The 17,267-nt window shown below is 45.3% G+C and overlaps 1 protein-coding gene across 1 annotated transcript; it reads left to right on the top strand.

Moving 5' to 3' along the window:
• The first annotated feature begins 132 nt into the window (after positions 1-132).
• On the top strand, positions 133-15,008 carry LOC311528108 (uncharacterized protein). Its single transcript, XM_084642732.1, has 6 exons — positions 133-306; positions 7,232-7,314; positions 8,275-8,375; positions 8,716-8,865; positions 12,728-12,897; positions 13,968-15,008. The coding sequence occupies exons 2-6, from the start codon at positions 7,240-7,242 to the stop codon at positions 14,108-14,110; spliced, it is 639 nt and encodes a 212-aa protein (XP_084498858.1). The 5' UTR covers positions 133-306; positions 7,232-7,239; the 3' UTR covers positions 14,111-15,008.
• Positions 15,009-17,267: the final 2,259 nt, after the last annotated feature.

Genomic DNA, 17,267 nt, shown 5'->3' with positions numbered 1-17,267 from the left:
ATTTCTGAGGTACAGAGATCAAGTCCAAGGTCCCACAGGGAGTCTGGCTGAGCTGGGATATGAACTGAGGTCTTCTGAGCCCTAGTCCAGTGTTTTAACTACAAGATCAACTGTTTTAACAGAGCATAGGAATTGCCACCTGGAACAGGGTGGAGGTCCATCTTGTCCTGAACCCCATCTCTGGTCGTGGCCAGTACCAACTGCTTCAGAGGAAGAAGCAAGAGACACTGCAGCAGCCTGCTCATAGGGAAATTTCTTCCCAGGCAGTTAGAGCCCTAGGTGTTGAACTATTGATTTCAATAGGAGGTAGGTGCTTAAATACTTTCTATGATCTGGGCCTTCGTGCTTGGTTTATGCCCTTAAATAGGAGGGTTTTTACCCCTTCTTTTATCCTGTCCAGTGTAATAAGATGGTGCCCCTAGCCATATACACACATAATCCTTTTCTAAATCTTCCTGTGTTCTTGCCCTGAACAATATATTGTGTCAGTGAGTTCCACAGGCTAGTTATACATTGTGTAAAAAGTATTTCCTTTATTATTGACATATGTTTTTCAATTTCATTGAACACTTCTATTATGAGATGGCGAATGACAGTGCCTGACTTACACAAAATATTGACTGATATAAAGAAGGTATCCCTAACATGTTCCCTCAACTAAACAATCCCAGTGTTTTCACTCTCCTCATATGGAAGTCTCTCCAGGCTTCTAATCATTCTCTTTACCTGTCTCTCTACCCCCTATGATTCTGCTATATCCTATAGGTGCTAGATCCTGCAGCTGATTCCGAGTGTGTTGCCTGAATAAGGTTCAGATATGAAAAAGCCGTTGGCTCTGTTCTCTAAGGACAGTTGCTCAGCAAGCAGCAGGAGGAGACAATTCAGCCAAAGCTGGCAACTGTCAGTCTTTGCACTGCTGCTCATAAGCATAAAATTAAGTGCACAAAAGCTACTACCCCTGAAGAAAACCAGCTAAGCCTTTGCCGAGAACCGAGGGCTTGATTCTGTGCCTTTTGAAGTTGATGGCAAAGCTCCCACTGACTACAAAGGTGCAGGATTAGGCATTATGCCTGGTTGTTTCCTGCTTGCATCCTTTTCCCTGGCCAGTGTAGTTGCTGTATTACTCCTAAGTGTGTATGATCTTAGTCTCAGGGCCAGAATTGTAAAGGTATTTAGGCACCTAACAATGTAAGGTGCCTAGTGGGGTTTTCAAAAGCACCTGAATGTATACCTCCCATTGAAATTATCCCTTTAATAAACCTGGCCCACAGAGGCTCAGTTCAATATTAGGGGGGGATTCCCTGCTCTCAGGCCTCTTTCCCAGTATTGCCAATACCAATTGTTCCAAAATCACACCATAAAAAATTTATGTGATTGGCTTTGAATATTATGAGATCTTATATATGCATGTATGGTTCTTTTGTAAAGGGAAATCATGCCTCACCCCTCTATTAGAATTATTTGAGGGAGTCCACATATGTGGACAAGGGTGATCCAGTCAATATTAGTGTACTTGGACTTTCAGAAAGTCTTTTACAAGGTCCCTCACCAAACACTCTTAAGCAAATTAAACAGCCATGGGATAAGAGGGAAGCTCCTCTCCTGGATCAGTAACTGGTTAAAGGACAGGAAAGAAATGGTAGGAATAAATGGTCACTTTTTAGAATGGAGAGAGGTAAATAGCAGTGTCCCCAAGGGATCTGTACTGGGACCAGTGCTGTTCAATATATTCATAAATAATCTGGAAAAAGGAGTGAACAGTGAGGAGGGAAAGTTTGCAGATGATACAAAATTACTCAAAATAGTTAAGTCCAAAGCAGACTGCAAAGATCTACAAAAGGATCTCACAAAACTGGGTGACTGGGCAAGAAAATGGCAGATGAAATTCAAAGTTGATAAATTCAAAGTAATGCCCATTGGGAAACATAATCCCAACTATACGTATAAAATGATGGGGGTCTAAATTAGCTGTTACCACTCCAGGAAGAAATTTTGGAGTCACTGTGGATAGTTCTCTGAAAACATCCACTCAATTTGCAGTGCCAGTCAAAAAACCTAACAATGATAGGAACCATTAGGAAAAGAATAGATCACATGACATTGAATATCATAATGCCACTATATAAATCCGTGGTATGGCCACACCTTGAATAGTGCATGCAGTTGTAATCACCCCATCTTAAAAAATATATTAGAAATGGGAAAGGTACAGAGAAGGGCTATAAAAATGATTAAAGGTATGAAACAGCTTCCATATGAGGAGAGATTAAAAAGACTGGGACTGTTCAGATGGGAAATGAGACGACGAGCGGGGATATGATAGAGCAGTGATTTTCAACCTTTTTTCGTTTGTGAACCCCTAAAAATTTTTGAAGGGAGGCGTGGACCTCTTTGGAAATCTTAGATATAATCTGCAGACCCTCAGGGCTCTGAGGACCACAGTTTGAAAACCACGGTTCTGTGGTAATGACAACCTTTCATGGATCCCTTAGATATAGTCTGCCAACCTGGAGGAGTCCGTGGACCATAGGTTGAAAACCACTGTGATAGAAGTCTATAAAATCATGAACGGTGTGTGTAACATATTAGGGTACAATCCAGACTAATGAGTAGCTGTGTCACCCCTGCCCTCCAACCTGGGATGCCCTTTACAATGCTTTGCTGCAGTATCTTCCAGCCTGGACTGCTCACAGACAACCTGCAGCATGCAAGTCACTCCCAGCTATGTCCGTGTAGTACGTGCTGCAGCCAGTCAGAACATGGCTCTTACCAGCCTTGGTTATACTGCAAAGTGACCTCAACACACTCCCAGTTTTAGATTTCCCCCCAGAAATGTATGTCCTATAGTACCCAGCCCTCTCCTCGACAACAAAAGTTTATATAAAGTCCATTATTTCTTTAAAAGAAATAATATGCACACAACTTGTCACTCATAGAATATCAGGGTTAGAAGGGACCCTCAGGAGGTCATTTAGTCCAACCCCCTGCTCAAAGCAGGACTAATCCCCAATTTTTACCCCAGATCTCTAAATGGCCCCCTCAAGGATTGAGCTCGCAACCCTGGGTTTTACAGGCCAGTGCTCAAACCACTGAGCTATCCCTCTATATACAAGAAAGAAGTAGTTTTTCAGCCCAGATAGGACTTGACCCCACAACCGCTGGTTAAGGAAGCCAATGCCTTATCCATTAGGCCAAATGGAGTTTCCCAAGCACCTTAATTAAACACACTGCATTAGATAAAACAATAACACAAGTTTATTGACCAGAAGAGGATAGGTTTTAAGTGAGTACAAGTAATGAGGCATAAAAATCAGAAATGGTTACAAGAAAATAAAATTAAAATACTACTGGTGCCTTACTTAACAATCTCAGATTCAAGCAAAATTTCTCTCCATATACTTTCAGCAGTCTTACTGACCAAACGTCTTAGGTCAGAACCTTTTTTTGCTTCTGGTGCTAATAATGCGATGGGCAGGGAGAGAGAAAGAGGGGATCCCTTGGCGCGTTTGTCCCTCCTTTTTATGGTGTCAGTCAGTGTTCCCTCTAATTTTTTTGCATCCATGTGTGGAATGAATTTTGTTATGTGAACCATATCAAGATAATGTGTGGATGTGCGCCACCAGTAGAAACCAAAAACCTAGCTATAATATATATTTTTTAAAAGTTACCATAAGGATAATTACTCCAACCAGGATAGGTTCAGCATTTTAAACCTCACTACTCAAAGAATTAAATTTAAGTGTAAGAGAGAAATAAAAATTATGAAATGCATAGACCAGCCAAAAAACTAAAATAACACACTTTGAAAGAAGTATCAAGAAGTAACAACAACAATATAAGTATGTGTTGGGAGGTGAGTGTATGTGTCTGTGACAGAGACATGTGTTGCCCCTTTAAGTACGCTGACTGCACTTTAAGTACACTGCCCTTTTAAGTTGATCAGCAAGTTCAGACAGCAGCAGCTGCCAGCAAGCTCCCTCCCTCCTGAGCCTGTCATGTCCCGCCCTGCTCTGTGGAGATGGGGTACAGGGGCAGGGGAAGAGGAACACCCTGACATCAGTGCCCCTTTCTCCCCCACCCTCTGCACAGCAAGCAGGAGGTTCCTGGGAGCAGCTCACGGCAATGTGGGGAGGGACACCTGAACTGCGTGGCACTTGATAGCCTGCTGGGCAGCCGTGCAGCTTACAAGGAACTTAGTTCAGTCCTCCTCTTGAAAAAACATTTCCAGCTGGTACTAGGAGACAAAAGATCTATGGAGAAAGATGTTCCCTGCTTTCCCTCACCTGTTTGAGCTTTCTTTATCTCCCCTTTCTGCTTGATGACTCTGTTTACTGCTTAAATGCAAATTAAGCAGAGCACACTTTCTTTTGTTTAGGACAGACCTGTTTGCCACCCTCAGTTTGGAACATGTGTTGATAACACCATGCAGGGGAATCTTATAACTTCAAATACAATCTGGCCACGCATATTTTACCAGGGCAAGAGCCAGCAAATTATGAGTTTTCAAATGATACCTCACAAGACGTACACTGTACAAAGATTATTACAATAGTGTGTGAGTACAGGGGTACCTCCTGTCACCGTATGGAGAAAGTTAATAAGGAAGTGTTATTTACCTTTTCACATAACACAAGAACCAGGGGTCACCCAAGGAAATGTATAGGCAGCAGGTTTAAAACAAACAGAAGGCACTATCTCTTCACACAACCTGTGGAACTCCTTGCCAGGGGATGTTGTGAAGGCCAAAAGTATAACTGGGTTAAAAAAAAGAAGAACTGGATAAGTTCCTGGCGGATAGGTCCAGCAGTGGCTATGAGCCAGGATGGGCAGGGATGCAACCCCACCTGGTGGGTGTTGCTAAGCCTCTGATGGTCAGTGCTGGGAGTGGACGGCAGAGGATGGATCACGCCCCACAAATTGCCCTGTGCTGATCATTGCCCGGTCGCTGTCAGGGACAGGCCACTGGGCTAGATGGACCATGGATCTCACCCAGGATGGCTGTTGCTCTGTTCAGTGGCCACCTGGCTCTGGCTTGGGGTTTTGAGGCTGCTCCTCGTGGCACTCGCCAGGGCTAGCCCCTGCCCGCGAGCCGCGCTCGCCCACGATCGCAGGACTCCTGGAGCTGGGGTTTCAGCAGGCGGCATCTTGCTGTCCCTCCGCCCAGCAGGGGGCGTGCGTGCCACCGGAACGAACGCCTTCGCGGGAGGGAACCATAGAGCGGCCGAGGCGCCCCAGCTCTATGGTTGCGGCCGCGGCGCAGGGTGATGAGGTCACTGCAAGCGGCAGGTTTGAAAGGGTGGGAGGGGAGGCGGCGCGCGCGGAGGGAGGCTCTGGGGAGCTGCCCGCGGGAGCGGAGCGATGGGCGAATATGCAGATTAGGCCGTGTGATCATTTGCATGTGGTGATTGACAGCAGTGCGAGGTCAGTGCAGCCCGCGCCCTCCCGCGGGGCTGAGTGGGAGCCGTTGGGGTCCGGGGCCGAAGGAGGGCGGTGGAGGGAGGAGGGGCTGAAGTGGGGGAGGGTTGGGGGGCTGGGGCAGAGGGGCCGAAGTGGGGGAGGGCTGTGGGCGGTTGGGGGGCTGGGGCAGAGGGACTGAAGTGTGGGGGGGCTGGGGCAGAGGGGCCGAAGCCGGGGAGGGCTGGGGCAGAGGGGCTGAAGTGGGGGAGGGCTGGGGGCGGTTGGGGGGCTGGGGCAGAGGGGCTGAAGTGGGGGAGGGCTGGGGCAGAGGGGCTGAAGTGGGGGAGGGCTGGGGGCGGTTGGGGGGCTGGGGCACAGGGGCTGAAGTGGGGGAGGGTTGGGGGGCTGGGGCACAGGGGCCGAAGTGGGGGAGGGCTGTGGGCGGTTGGGGGGCTGGGGCAGAGGGGCTGAAGTGTGGGGGGGCTGGGGCAGAGGGGCCGAAGCCGGGGAGGGCTGGGGCAGAGGGGCTGAAGTGGCTGGGGGCGGTTGGGGGGCTGGGGCACAGGGGTGAAGTGGGGGAGGGTTGGGGGGCTGGGGCACAGGGGCCGAAGTGGGGGAGGGCTGGGGGCGGTTGGGGGGCTGGGGCACAGGGGCCGAAGTGGGAGTGGCAGGGGGCGTGTGTGGAGGGGAAAAGGGGGGGCTGTGACAAAGGGGACGAAAGAATGGTGGTTGGGGGTGGAGGGGCTGAACTGGAGGAGGGCAGAGGCAGTTGCGGGTGAAGATGGGGGGAGGTTTAGGGGGCTGGATGGAGGGGCTTTGTGGGGCCAGGAAGTAGCTAAGGGAAGCTGGGGTTGTGGGGGTGGCTGAGGTTGGGGAAGCTTTGGGGTTGCTGGAGGAAGATGGGTTATAGCTGGTGGGGTGGGCTGGGGACCCCAACTTCTGTCCCTCCCTGCCACTTACTCCTCTTTCGAGCGTCCCACTTTGCCATGCTCTGACCCAGCGGGGGCACAGTGGGACAGCTGCTGCTTGGCTGACAGATTTTGAAGAGATTGGTAGTAGACTAGAGACCAAGCTGAGCCTGGCCTGCTCATTTTACTGGTGACTTAAGAAGGATTTGCAGGCAGGTTTATAGAGGAGAGATGACAATGTGCTCTCTACAGAGGTTCTTGACAAAAGGCCTTGCTCCCCTTGAAATCAGTAGCAACGTTCTAGTCAGTTCAATAGGAGCAGGCCTTAAAAGCTCAGTGTTGTCTGAAATGGACTGCGTTTACTCAGTGATGTGCCACCACTACGTTACCAAGGGGTTCTGACAAATTCTCTCCCTTAGCCTGGAATAGACTCCTTGACTAGGGGACTTTGCACGTGCAAAAGAGAGGCTGAGGAATCTATCCATTTACAGTATTTTCCTGTTTGAACACCAAAACTTTCTTATCACAGTAACTGAGTGAAGAGAGGCCATGCCACCTGGTGAACACTTTGCCAAAAATGCATAGACTTTACTACTGGAAAATATGCAGAGTATATTGAGGACATGGCTAAGTGGGATCCTTGTGGGTGAAGACCGCTCTTGCTGTATCCTTCCATGGGAATTATTTTAAATATCTGACACTTGGTGCAATCTGGTTAATTTCAAAAGCAAAAAAATCTGCTCTTCAGAAGTTCTTTCTGTGAGCTGCAGGGATAAGTCATTTCTGGCAGGGATGATTTGACAGGACCCAGAGGTTTGAGCTCCCTTGAAGCCAGGAGAAATCAGCCCAACTTACCTTTCATTGACGTGGCTGAAATGTCGTTAGCAGCTCCTCTTGCACACCATTGAATTTATCTCTTTTTACAGTGTCAAAGATGGAAAAGGTGCAGTCCTATTTAACGTTGGATGAAGATGACTTGTTCTCTGACCTAAGCAGTGGGGACCTAGAGGTAAACTTCTGTGCATGAGGAGATGTATTTCATTATGGTCGCTGTGTATGTGGCTTTCATTATAAATCTATTTTTAGTGGTTTAGCCTCTTGACTGTTGAAGTAGCATCAGGCTGATGAGTATGCTTAAAAACTAGTGTCACCCCAGCTTGCCTTTGGCCATGTTGGTGTGACCTGAGTTTGCTTAGTGGTCTCATGGTTCCTTGCTCCCAGGCCTATGCTAATTCCAATAGATAGACTTCTCCTGGTCTAGTGACAGTTAATGTTATCATAAAAATATTAATTGAAGTAAAACATCACAGGACTAATGAGGGTGTAGACCACAACACCCACTCACTGTGATGCTCTGTCCCCCTTTGGTGTTGGTTCGGTCACATGTAGAGGTTGATGAGCCTGCTATAGCTTTGGCTAACAGAGTTAGGTCTTCTATCTCAGGCACCAGAGGCTTTCAGAAACAGAGTTGGAAGGTTGAATCCCTGCTGCTGGCAACCCACCCAGAGTCATAGTGTTACATCTGTTTTAAAAATAAATCTTCTCATATCACCATGGTGTTTTTGTCGAGTAGGAGACCATTATCCCCTGGCAAAGTTCTGTTTTGCTGATGTCTCATTTTTAATTGATAGTGAGAATATTAAGGTTCATTTTAACCAGCACAGCTTTGGAAAAGGAAAAATAGAGGATTTTTTTTTTTAATTATGACTTGAGACTATCACCAGGGTTACGTCCCTCTGCTTTGCCACCATGCATGTGTTCCAAATGGACCAGTTTTTTATTGTCTTGGCTTAGCAAGGTGCAAGTCTTTCAAAATGTATAAACCTTCCATATCAGGAGCTGCAGGCTGCTGTGGCCCTGGGTGAAAATGAACCAGGAACACTGAACTGACTTGAGCTTTCAAACTCCACCTATCAACTCGGCTTGTTTTGTGTTTACTTGAATTTCTTTCCCTATTTTGCCTTTCCAGATGTTGCTATCATTGCTGCTGGGTAAGGTACATGAAAGCGAAGTGAGAGTGAGCACAGAGAAGGATGAGATCATGAGACTTGAGACAGAAATAGCACAATAGTAAGTCTCCTAATAAATCTTTTAACATTGCTAATTAATTAGTATCATGTTTAGCTTTGTTTTAATCACGACTACATTTTAATAGTACTTACAGAGTGCACTATTAAGTCCAAAACCTATGTATATGGATTTAATATCAGTGCCATATCACAAGGTCTTTGGTTGGCAGGAAACTTTCTGTAAAGGAACATGAAAGGGCTTTTTACAGACAACTCAATGGTTGAATTTTGGTGCTGGCATGTTGTATAAAGCAGTTCTGCTGTATATAACTAACACAAATTGTAGTCACTAGAACAGTGACTGGGAAGAGAAATAATGCTTTTGTACTCTGATTTTGTAGTGTCACAGAAAGAGAGAACTGTCTGTCACTGGCAGCACAGATTGTGCATTTGCATCCAGTATTGGAAGAGGAATTCAAGACTCGAGAACAACTTCAAACTGTTGCAGCTGAACTGAAAAGGCTGAAAAAGGATATTGCTCAAGATACCAGGTATAGATCCTTCCAGTTAGAGCAGAGGATGTTTGAAGAAAAAATATATGGCTTGCAATATACTTCTAATTATGATCTTGGGGTAATTAGCAGGGTGCTACCAGGGCCTCTTCAAAGAAACTGATTAAACAGGCACATGTACCACAACAGTACGGTTTACATTATTGAGACAGAGACTGTACATGTGCTGTATGCTTAAGATTGTTCATTATGTGAAATCAAATAGTAGCATTTGAGCAGTTAGTTTCCTGGGAGTAATAGAGAATAATCAGAGGGGTGGGCTGGCTGGTGAACTGCCAGGAGCCCACAGGCTGCCTCTTTTGTGCCTGATTGAATCAAATTGTGGGATGGGGTTGAAGCTGCAGGTATGTGATCTGCTCTCTGCTCGGGTAGGGAGGTGACATTGCCAGGTGGACTCGGTGGGGCCTATTGCTTGTCCTTCTGCATTAAATACCAGCTGTCCCTTGATCCGGACTAGGAGACTGCTGAGAGGTTTGATTCCTTTGGCTAGGTGTGTCTTTCACTACCCACAGTATAAGCAAAGCAAGCCCACATGGGTTAGCATAAGCGAATGGCTGCCAATAATGCAATGTCCCTTAAAAATCTTCCATTCACTAACCGTTTTAAAGCATGTTGTGTGGCAGCAATCAGATTCACTTGGACCTCAGTGATTCTTTGTTGATTCATGTATTAAAATACTACAGTGATGGGCATGTTAGAAATGTCTGAGACAGAGCACTCATGTGCTATTCCACTTGCAGCAACGGTGACAAGCGTTCATCTAAGACCAGGAAATCCCTCCCTTTTACTCTTCCTCAAATGCAGAGGGAGTCTGCCTGCTGGGTTGATTGCCATTTCAAACAAGGGAGCTTGTACAGCATATTTTGGAGGCAACATTTTTGGCTCCCTATATTACTTCTAAAAGATGCTGCATTTGATCCTTGTTTCCTAGTGTATCAGCTTTGTCCTGCTTACAAAGTGGCAGGAAAGCTGTCCCAAAGCGTCAGTCAAGGATTCCCCCCCAGTGCAGGGGAATCTTCCAGTGGCATAAAGCAGGTGCCAGCTGGCTGTACACAACCCACTTCTCTCCCACCCTCCCCCAACACGTGAAGGAGGTATGTCAGGGTGCAGAAATGTGGGCTGAGGGCGTGGCAGGTGCTGGAAGAGCTAGGGCTGGAGCACAGGTTTCTCTGTCTGCACAGTGGTCCCTAAGAGATCACTACTGCCAGCGTGATTTGGAGCAGGCTCTAAGTTATGCTGGGGGCCATTTTGTATACCTGTAATTTGGGAGATGGAAAGATGGTTTAGAGCGACCTTCCCATCCTCTCTGCCCAGCTGTGCCAGCTCAGCTGAGGGTTCAACCCGTCAGGTTAATACTACTTCACTCTCTTGTTCAATCAGGTGTCAAAGGCAAAGGCAACCTGGAGAGTCTGTAACCTATTGTCTTCTGAAAAGTGACTGTACAAATGGCACGTTCCCATTGCTCACATCTGCTCCTTGCGTGTTTACAGAAATGTCTTTGCTCAGATGAGTGACAAAAATAAGTCTTAACTCCTCTTAGTTTTGCCAAGTCAGCACATGTAAGAGAGGGAGAGCTGGATTCTTCCATCTTATTCATCATCAGAATTGTTTATGAAGTTGCACTCAGTTACACCTGAGCAGCCCCATTGAATGCAGTGAGTGGCATAGGTGTCACCGATGGCCTAGTTTGGCCTATGGAACCTCTTTTACCAGACATGATGTTTGGGGTGAAAAGACCCCAACCATGACTGTCAGAGCCCAGGCTGAGTATGTTGGGCTGACAGGAAAAAAAAAATCCTTTAACTTATAACCTGAGTGCATTTGATCTGCTGTCCATTAGCAACAATACACACAGAGCCCCACAGTGCTATTTTTGCAGTCATATTTTAGAGTAAAATTGCACATTCAGATGATCACGTCCATGATAGACATTCCTAATGTGATGTGTGGCACCCTGTGCCTTTAATGTATTCTGGTTATATACAAAATGTCCAGATGTCCAGCATGATGCTATTCACATGAAAATGTGATTGTACTTGTATTGTAAGCTCTGTGGGGCTGGGACTGCCTTTTGGGGGGGGAGGGGGTGTCCAATGAGTAGGTCTGACCCTGATCTTGACTGGCCTTGTAGGCACTACTGCAATATAAATAATGTTTGATACATATCTGCCCCTGCTGCCTTTAGTGTAGTATCTGAACACTTCTCTTTACTGTATTTATCCTCAAAATTTCCCTTTGAAGTGCTGTTATACCTATGCTACAGACGGAGGGAGGAAACTGAGGCACAGAGGTTAAGTGACTTGCCTCAGGTCACACACGGAGTTTGGCGAAATAGAGATTGAATATGGTACTTCTGAGTCCCAGGCGAGCACCCTAACCACTGGACCATTCTTCCTCTGAGTATGGAAGTCCTCTTAATTTTCCCTCGCTACTTTAACTATGCTATATCTGACTCTCAAGGGCGATGGCAAGCCTTCCTGGAGTGCATTAGAAAAACAGCTGTATGTGAAATGATCCCTTTAAAAGTTGCCTCCAACCAATGAAATTGCCTTCCAGATGAGTGAGACCTGCCCAGTCCTGCTTACCTCAGAACCCATTCCTAGGACAGGCCCATTAGTCAACTTCTCCCACAAGCACCTCCATGCTTTCTCCCATGCTGTCCCTTGCATACCCACCAGAAATTCTCAAGGTCATTCTCTTGTTCTCCTTCACATCCCTCTTAGAGACTCATGTCTGCTGTGATGTCTGCAGAATGTTGCCAGTTTGCCACATCTTGCTGTTACCATCTGAATGTAAGCCAGCATATTATTATTATTGTAGCACCTAGGAGCCCCAGGCATGAACCAGGACCCCATTGTGCTCGGTGCTGTACAAACACAGCACAAAAAGATTGTTGTCGCTCCACCACCACCACCTGTTAGTTTCATCCATCTGATGCATCTCGTCATTAATCGGGAAGCTCTTCAACTCAGGAACTGTCATTTTCCTATTTGTTTGTACAGCCCCTAGCACAATGGGCTCTGAGCCCTGACTGGAGACTCCAAGGATGCTACTGTAATGAAAATAACTTCTTCTGAAATATTTCCCCTCACCTATAGGAGGCTCCTCCTGGGTAAGGGTGAGACGTACTGGCTCTGTGGCTGCATAGAGGACTTCAGGCTTTAGCTAGTTAATGTTTGTAAAGAGCTTTGAAGTGGGAAGTGCTATATATGAGCTACGTGTTGTTGATATTCAGTGTATAGGGGCTGTCTTCCATCACATCTCACAAGCATTAAATTCACACAGAAAAAAATGGAAAAGAACATGAATGGAACTTTTGTGAGAGCTGTTAATCTTATTCTTGCTGCTGTTGTGGCATGAACTTTATGCTGCAGTATTGCAAATGGCCTATTGGGGGAGTTGCAGCTCCACTAATCCTATGATTTACCTTTACATTGAGACTTTTGCTCTAGAAAAACCGGCTAGATACTTTGGATTGGACACTTACAGGTATCAAGAATATCCACAGTTGTAATTATTGACAACAAATTTTCTGGAAGGGACATTAGACCACATACTTCAAGGGCTTGAGATAATCTCTTAACTATGACAGATCAGGATGAGATCTACATGTGGGGCAGATTATCCCACATCATCTACTGTGGGATTCTTAGACCTTCCTCTGATGAATCTGGACTGGCCACTATTGGAGACAGGATACTGAGCTAGAAGGATCCAGCCTGGCAATTCCTATGTTTTTGTTTTACTACTAGGATTTTTATAGTGTCTAATTGAAATACTAGGGTCAATGGAGACTTTAAGCGCCAACTTAAGATCATTCTATTTCTGGTTACCTTTTTAGTGAGCAGCCAGATGCAGCCAAATTAGAACAGTTGATAGCTGAATCAGAAACCATGATAACCTCTCTCCATCAGAAACAGCGTATGGTTAAAAGCGAGAAAGTCCATCTGACTAAGGTACTGGAGACCACCCAAAATACCCTTTCCGAGGCACAGGCAGAAAGCCATGCAGGTAATTGACTTTGATCTTTGCTTGGATAAATTAAAGCAGATGTGCTGTCTTGAAGTCTAGGTATTTCTGAAACAGACACTGTCACCTTGAAACTTAGTCACTTTCAAAAAATGAGTTGAAAGTAGGTTCAAGCATGGTGCCTGTCCCTGAGTCCCTCTGTCAGTTTCTGTGATTTCACAATACCATTTTCTTTTAAAAAATTTCTCTCCTTTGTTGCTGGCTGAAGGACTCCCACAAGCGGACTCTTGGAGATTGCTGGTAACAACAGATAAAAGAATACTTAGAAGTGATTTTTTTTAAATAACTTGAAGTGTCCCCTTACCATCTTAACTTCTGTGGATAATAATAAAGATGCACAGAGTTTGGATCCACATCAAAACTTCCCCAAAGATCTGAGGAGTTTGGGTGTGATTAATAATCTTCTATATTGAGCCTCTATAGAAGAATCCTGTATGGATCCTTTCCTGATAGAACTTGAGAGCGATTCCTCCAAGGATCTCAACGTACTTTGGAATAACAATAAAATGGTTTTAGGGTCTCCTTGAGATAGTAGATTTAGCCAGGTCCAGACTGGAAGGCCCAGTCAGGTTCTGCGTTTGGGTGTTAGACTTGATGGCAGACTACACTAGAACTGGCTGTTAGTGGCCATCGGAGAAAAATCCAAAGATCAAGCTATTTCTGGGAGGATAATACACTGCATCCAATCTTATTATCAATTTAGGGCATGTTCATTTAGGGAGATACTTGCTATCAAAGCAGCTACCCGTGGTGTGCAGCCTCCTGTGACTTCATTAGGGCTGCTGCATGGGGTTCAGCTCACACCTTCATGAGTTGCTATTTTGTAATCTCAGCAGGGGTGTGTGTGGAGCTCTTGCCATTCCTTGAATGGCTGTGGCAGTTGTCCTTCAACCTCTTGCCAGAAAGGGTACCCAAGCCATGATGATTTCCAGCTCTGTGCACTCTCCCATATTGCCTCAGTGAACATTCCCCTACCCTAATTACTGTGATAGTTACCCCTACCAATTTGTCTGAATGAGGAAGAACCTAATGACTGACTTTCGTCTCCACAGCTGATCAGGAGCTGCTTCGCTTGCAGAAGGAATGTACTGAGCAAGCTAATGTGAAGTCTCTGGGGGATAATGAAGCTGACAGACAGCTGGATGCCTGCATCAGACAGCTGGGAGTGTTAAACCTCCTCGCTAGGAAAAAGTGAACTTTCTGTCTCCAGCAGGGGATGTGTTAGTAGACCTGAAGTTCCAAATTCCACTTGGAGAAGATGTAGGCAAGTAGGAAGTGTGTGGCCACCAGTACACAGAGCCCCTGTTGTAGGAGGCATGGGAAGAGACACCACCTTGAGCATAGCTGTACTGGGTTAAGCAGCCTGACAGCTCCCCAGTTTGATTTCATTTTATTTCATTCACCTTTCAGCTGTCCACCAAGACATAGCAGCAAAATAATTTCTTTGTTCTTCCCCAATCTCATCTTCTCTGGGTGCAGCTTGGGGGACATGAAGCAAAACCTGCTGTATGATGAATTCTGCTACTCTGTTTCATGTATGCAGGGTTTCATTTTCATAAATATTGAGACTAGTCCAATGTTTTGTCATTGGTGTCAGGGATGCAGAGACTAAAGGAAACCAGTGATTTAAGATGGTCCAATTTCAGCCAAACTCTCCTGGCATCAGCCATTTCCATGTCAGTGCACCCTGGTTTGTGTTGGTGTTTCCCACCCAACAAAAGATTTCCCTTTCCAGCTAGTAGTCTAATTTCCCTGTTTAGATAGGCCATATCCACTGCGCCGATGCACTTCTATTGCTGTCTCATTCCACTTCACATGGACCTATTACCGTTCTTTGGACTGGGTTGCCTTGAAGTTTCTCCATATCGAGAGTGGAATATCTCTAGGAAATCTGTGAAGATCATCAGGTGTATGGGACACAGAACTGGAGACAGAAGCCATTTACTGATCTGGAAGCTGGCCAGCTCATGGGAGGCTATGTACAAAATTGTGGCTAGCTGTAATTGTAATGCAGTGTGGCTAGATTTCTAGAATGCTCTGAACAGAGACATGTTTTTGCATAACTTCAAAATAAAGTCAACTTTCTTACGTAAGCAGCTTCTTTTTAATTCAGTCCCTTTTGTTGCCTGAAAGTGCTCAAAAGCCCTGCATGCCAATGACTTTTATCCTGTCATGAGTAAGCAGCATGGGTGATGCTCAGTAAGGTGACTGATGCCGTGCACTGAGGATGCTATATAAAGGCATCAGCATCTATTGGACCTCGGATCACTTCATGTAATTTTATACAGGGATCACAGCAGCCACCCTATGGAATGTGGTAGCAGTTTAACAGTAGCCAGGAATACTGTACAACAGGTTTATAGACAGGAAGTGAAATTACTATTTTCAGTGAAGCTACAAGGTAATCTTTAGGCAAGCACAATGTAATTGCTCACATTAAGAATTGGCCTGGCCTTATTCTTTGTATTATTGTAGAGCCTATAAGCCACAGTCCTAGACTAGGAGCACAGTGTGCTAGGTTCTGTACAAACACAGAACAAAAAGATGGTCCTGCCCCAGGGAGCTTACATGAATTTTGTGTCCCTGCTGTAGTAGAAACTGCCATGGGATCTGTAATGACCAGTTGTGGTCAGGACTGTGGTTCTCTCTCTCATATAATACACAGTTCCAAGTCCCCCCTCCCCCAATAATATTCTTGAGTATTGACCCAACATTGTAACTCCAAGAAGAGGATACCACTCACTCCTTGAAATACATGGATTTTTCCCTAGCTATACAACTGCTAACCCAGCCCCAACCCTGCGTTAAGTGTGAGACTTGATTAAATCACAGCCAGAGGTGGGATGGCTGCAGAGCGTGCCTGTAAAGTAATCAACTGTCCCCTAAGCTGTGGGTGCAGCTGGACATAAATAGATGATGGACTGTTCAGAAATCATGCCAGATCCCTCACAATCATGAGATGCTAAATTCTGGGGCGGTTTCCCCTTCACCATCCAGATTTTGAGCCTTCCAAGTGCACTTTTTCACATTTTCAAACTTTTCTTTTAAATCTTGAGGGCTAGAAATGTACTTATTTTTGTTTCAAATGAAAGCTGAGATTCTCATCTAATCACTGGTCTCCAAGACCTGGGGCTTTTAAGTAACACATATATTATGAGCCTTGTGATAAAGTTGTGAGAAATGGCATTATTGGTATGTTAGCTGTAGGTATTGGAAATTATGCTGCAGACTTCTATAATTTCATAAATAACACTGGGAATGTAGATAAGGTGGAATCAGTTATGGGTTTTTGATAAAAACCCAACTTGAACTATCCTCTGATATTAATAGGAGGGAAGAAACCTTGGTTTGTTTACTTAATGATGTGGGGAGATTGCACTGATCCTACTGTACTTAATGTGACTTCCATTCTCTTGTAAACCTGATTATTTGAAGATGGCATATTTTACTTGTTGGGGATAGGGACGAGTGGGAAAGTAATAAAGTACAGAACGAGCTTTGGTTTTTGGTTTAATTGAAATGAATGACTGTGTCCTTTCCCCTGGTAGAGCAGCAGTGCCCACCTTAATGTGCTTTACAGTCCAGTTCCTGTCCTTCCCGGTACCTGCTTCCTGCCTGGTGTGCTCTTGGGTCCATCCAAATATCCCTAATGAGCCTGTTATCGGTAGCCCCAGCAGAGTGGCCCAAACTGAATGGGCAATGAAGACTAAACTCTGCCTCCTTACAAGGTTCTCTCCAGGGCAGTGTTGAGGCCAAGGGAGGTGGTAAGCAGAGGGGGGAGACTTGCTGGGCTGCATTTTTTATTTATTTATTTTTTTTGTGGTTAGAGGAGTCTAGTCCTGTTTGTTAAGCGTTTTGAAGGGGAAAAGTTTGGTATTTGTGCTAATTGTATTCAGTCTGCAGGTGCACCAATCCGGCTCATTTTATGAATGCAAAAAAAATTATTTTTTTTTTTAAATGAAGGATAAGTGTGTGTATACTCTGTGAACGTTCTCATCCTTACTGCTGCTAGAGCATTAATTTTAGTCTGCACTACTACAAACGGCCTCTTTGGGAGCACTGCAGCTCCACTGAAATCCAGCGTTTAAACACAGTCTTTTTTTCAGTCCACATCTTTAAACTTCCCTTCTGTATAGTGGTAGCACTTTGTTTGCCTGGACGTCTACCATTTAGTTTCTTAGCTCAGTATGTTTCCCTTTTAAAAGAGGTTTGGAAGCCTAGGAGCCTGAGCATATTCTGACTTGCAATCCTTGCAGAGTTCTGCTTACATGTTAAGAAGCTAACCCTACATTCTTTGCACCAACAAAACATCCACTGACTTCGGTGGAAGATTTGCCTCCTTAAGGACTGCA

The sequence above is a fragment of the Lepidochelys olivacea genome, assembly GCF_965140295.1.
Source record: "Lepidochelys olivacea isolate rLepOli2 genome assembly, chromosome: 11".
Lineage (NCBI taxonomy): Eukaryota > Metazoa > Chordata > Testudines > Cheloniidae > Lepidochelys > Lepidochelys olivacea.
This window is presented reverse-complemented; position numbering and strand designations above follow the sequence as displayed.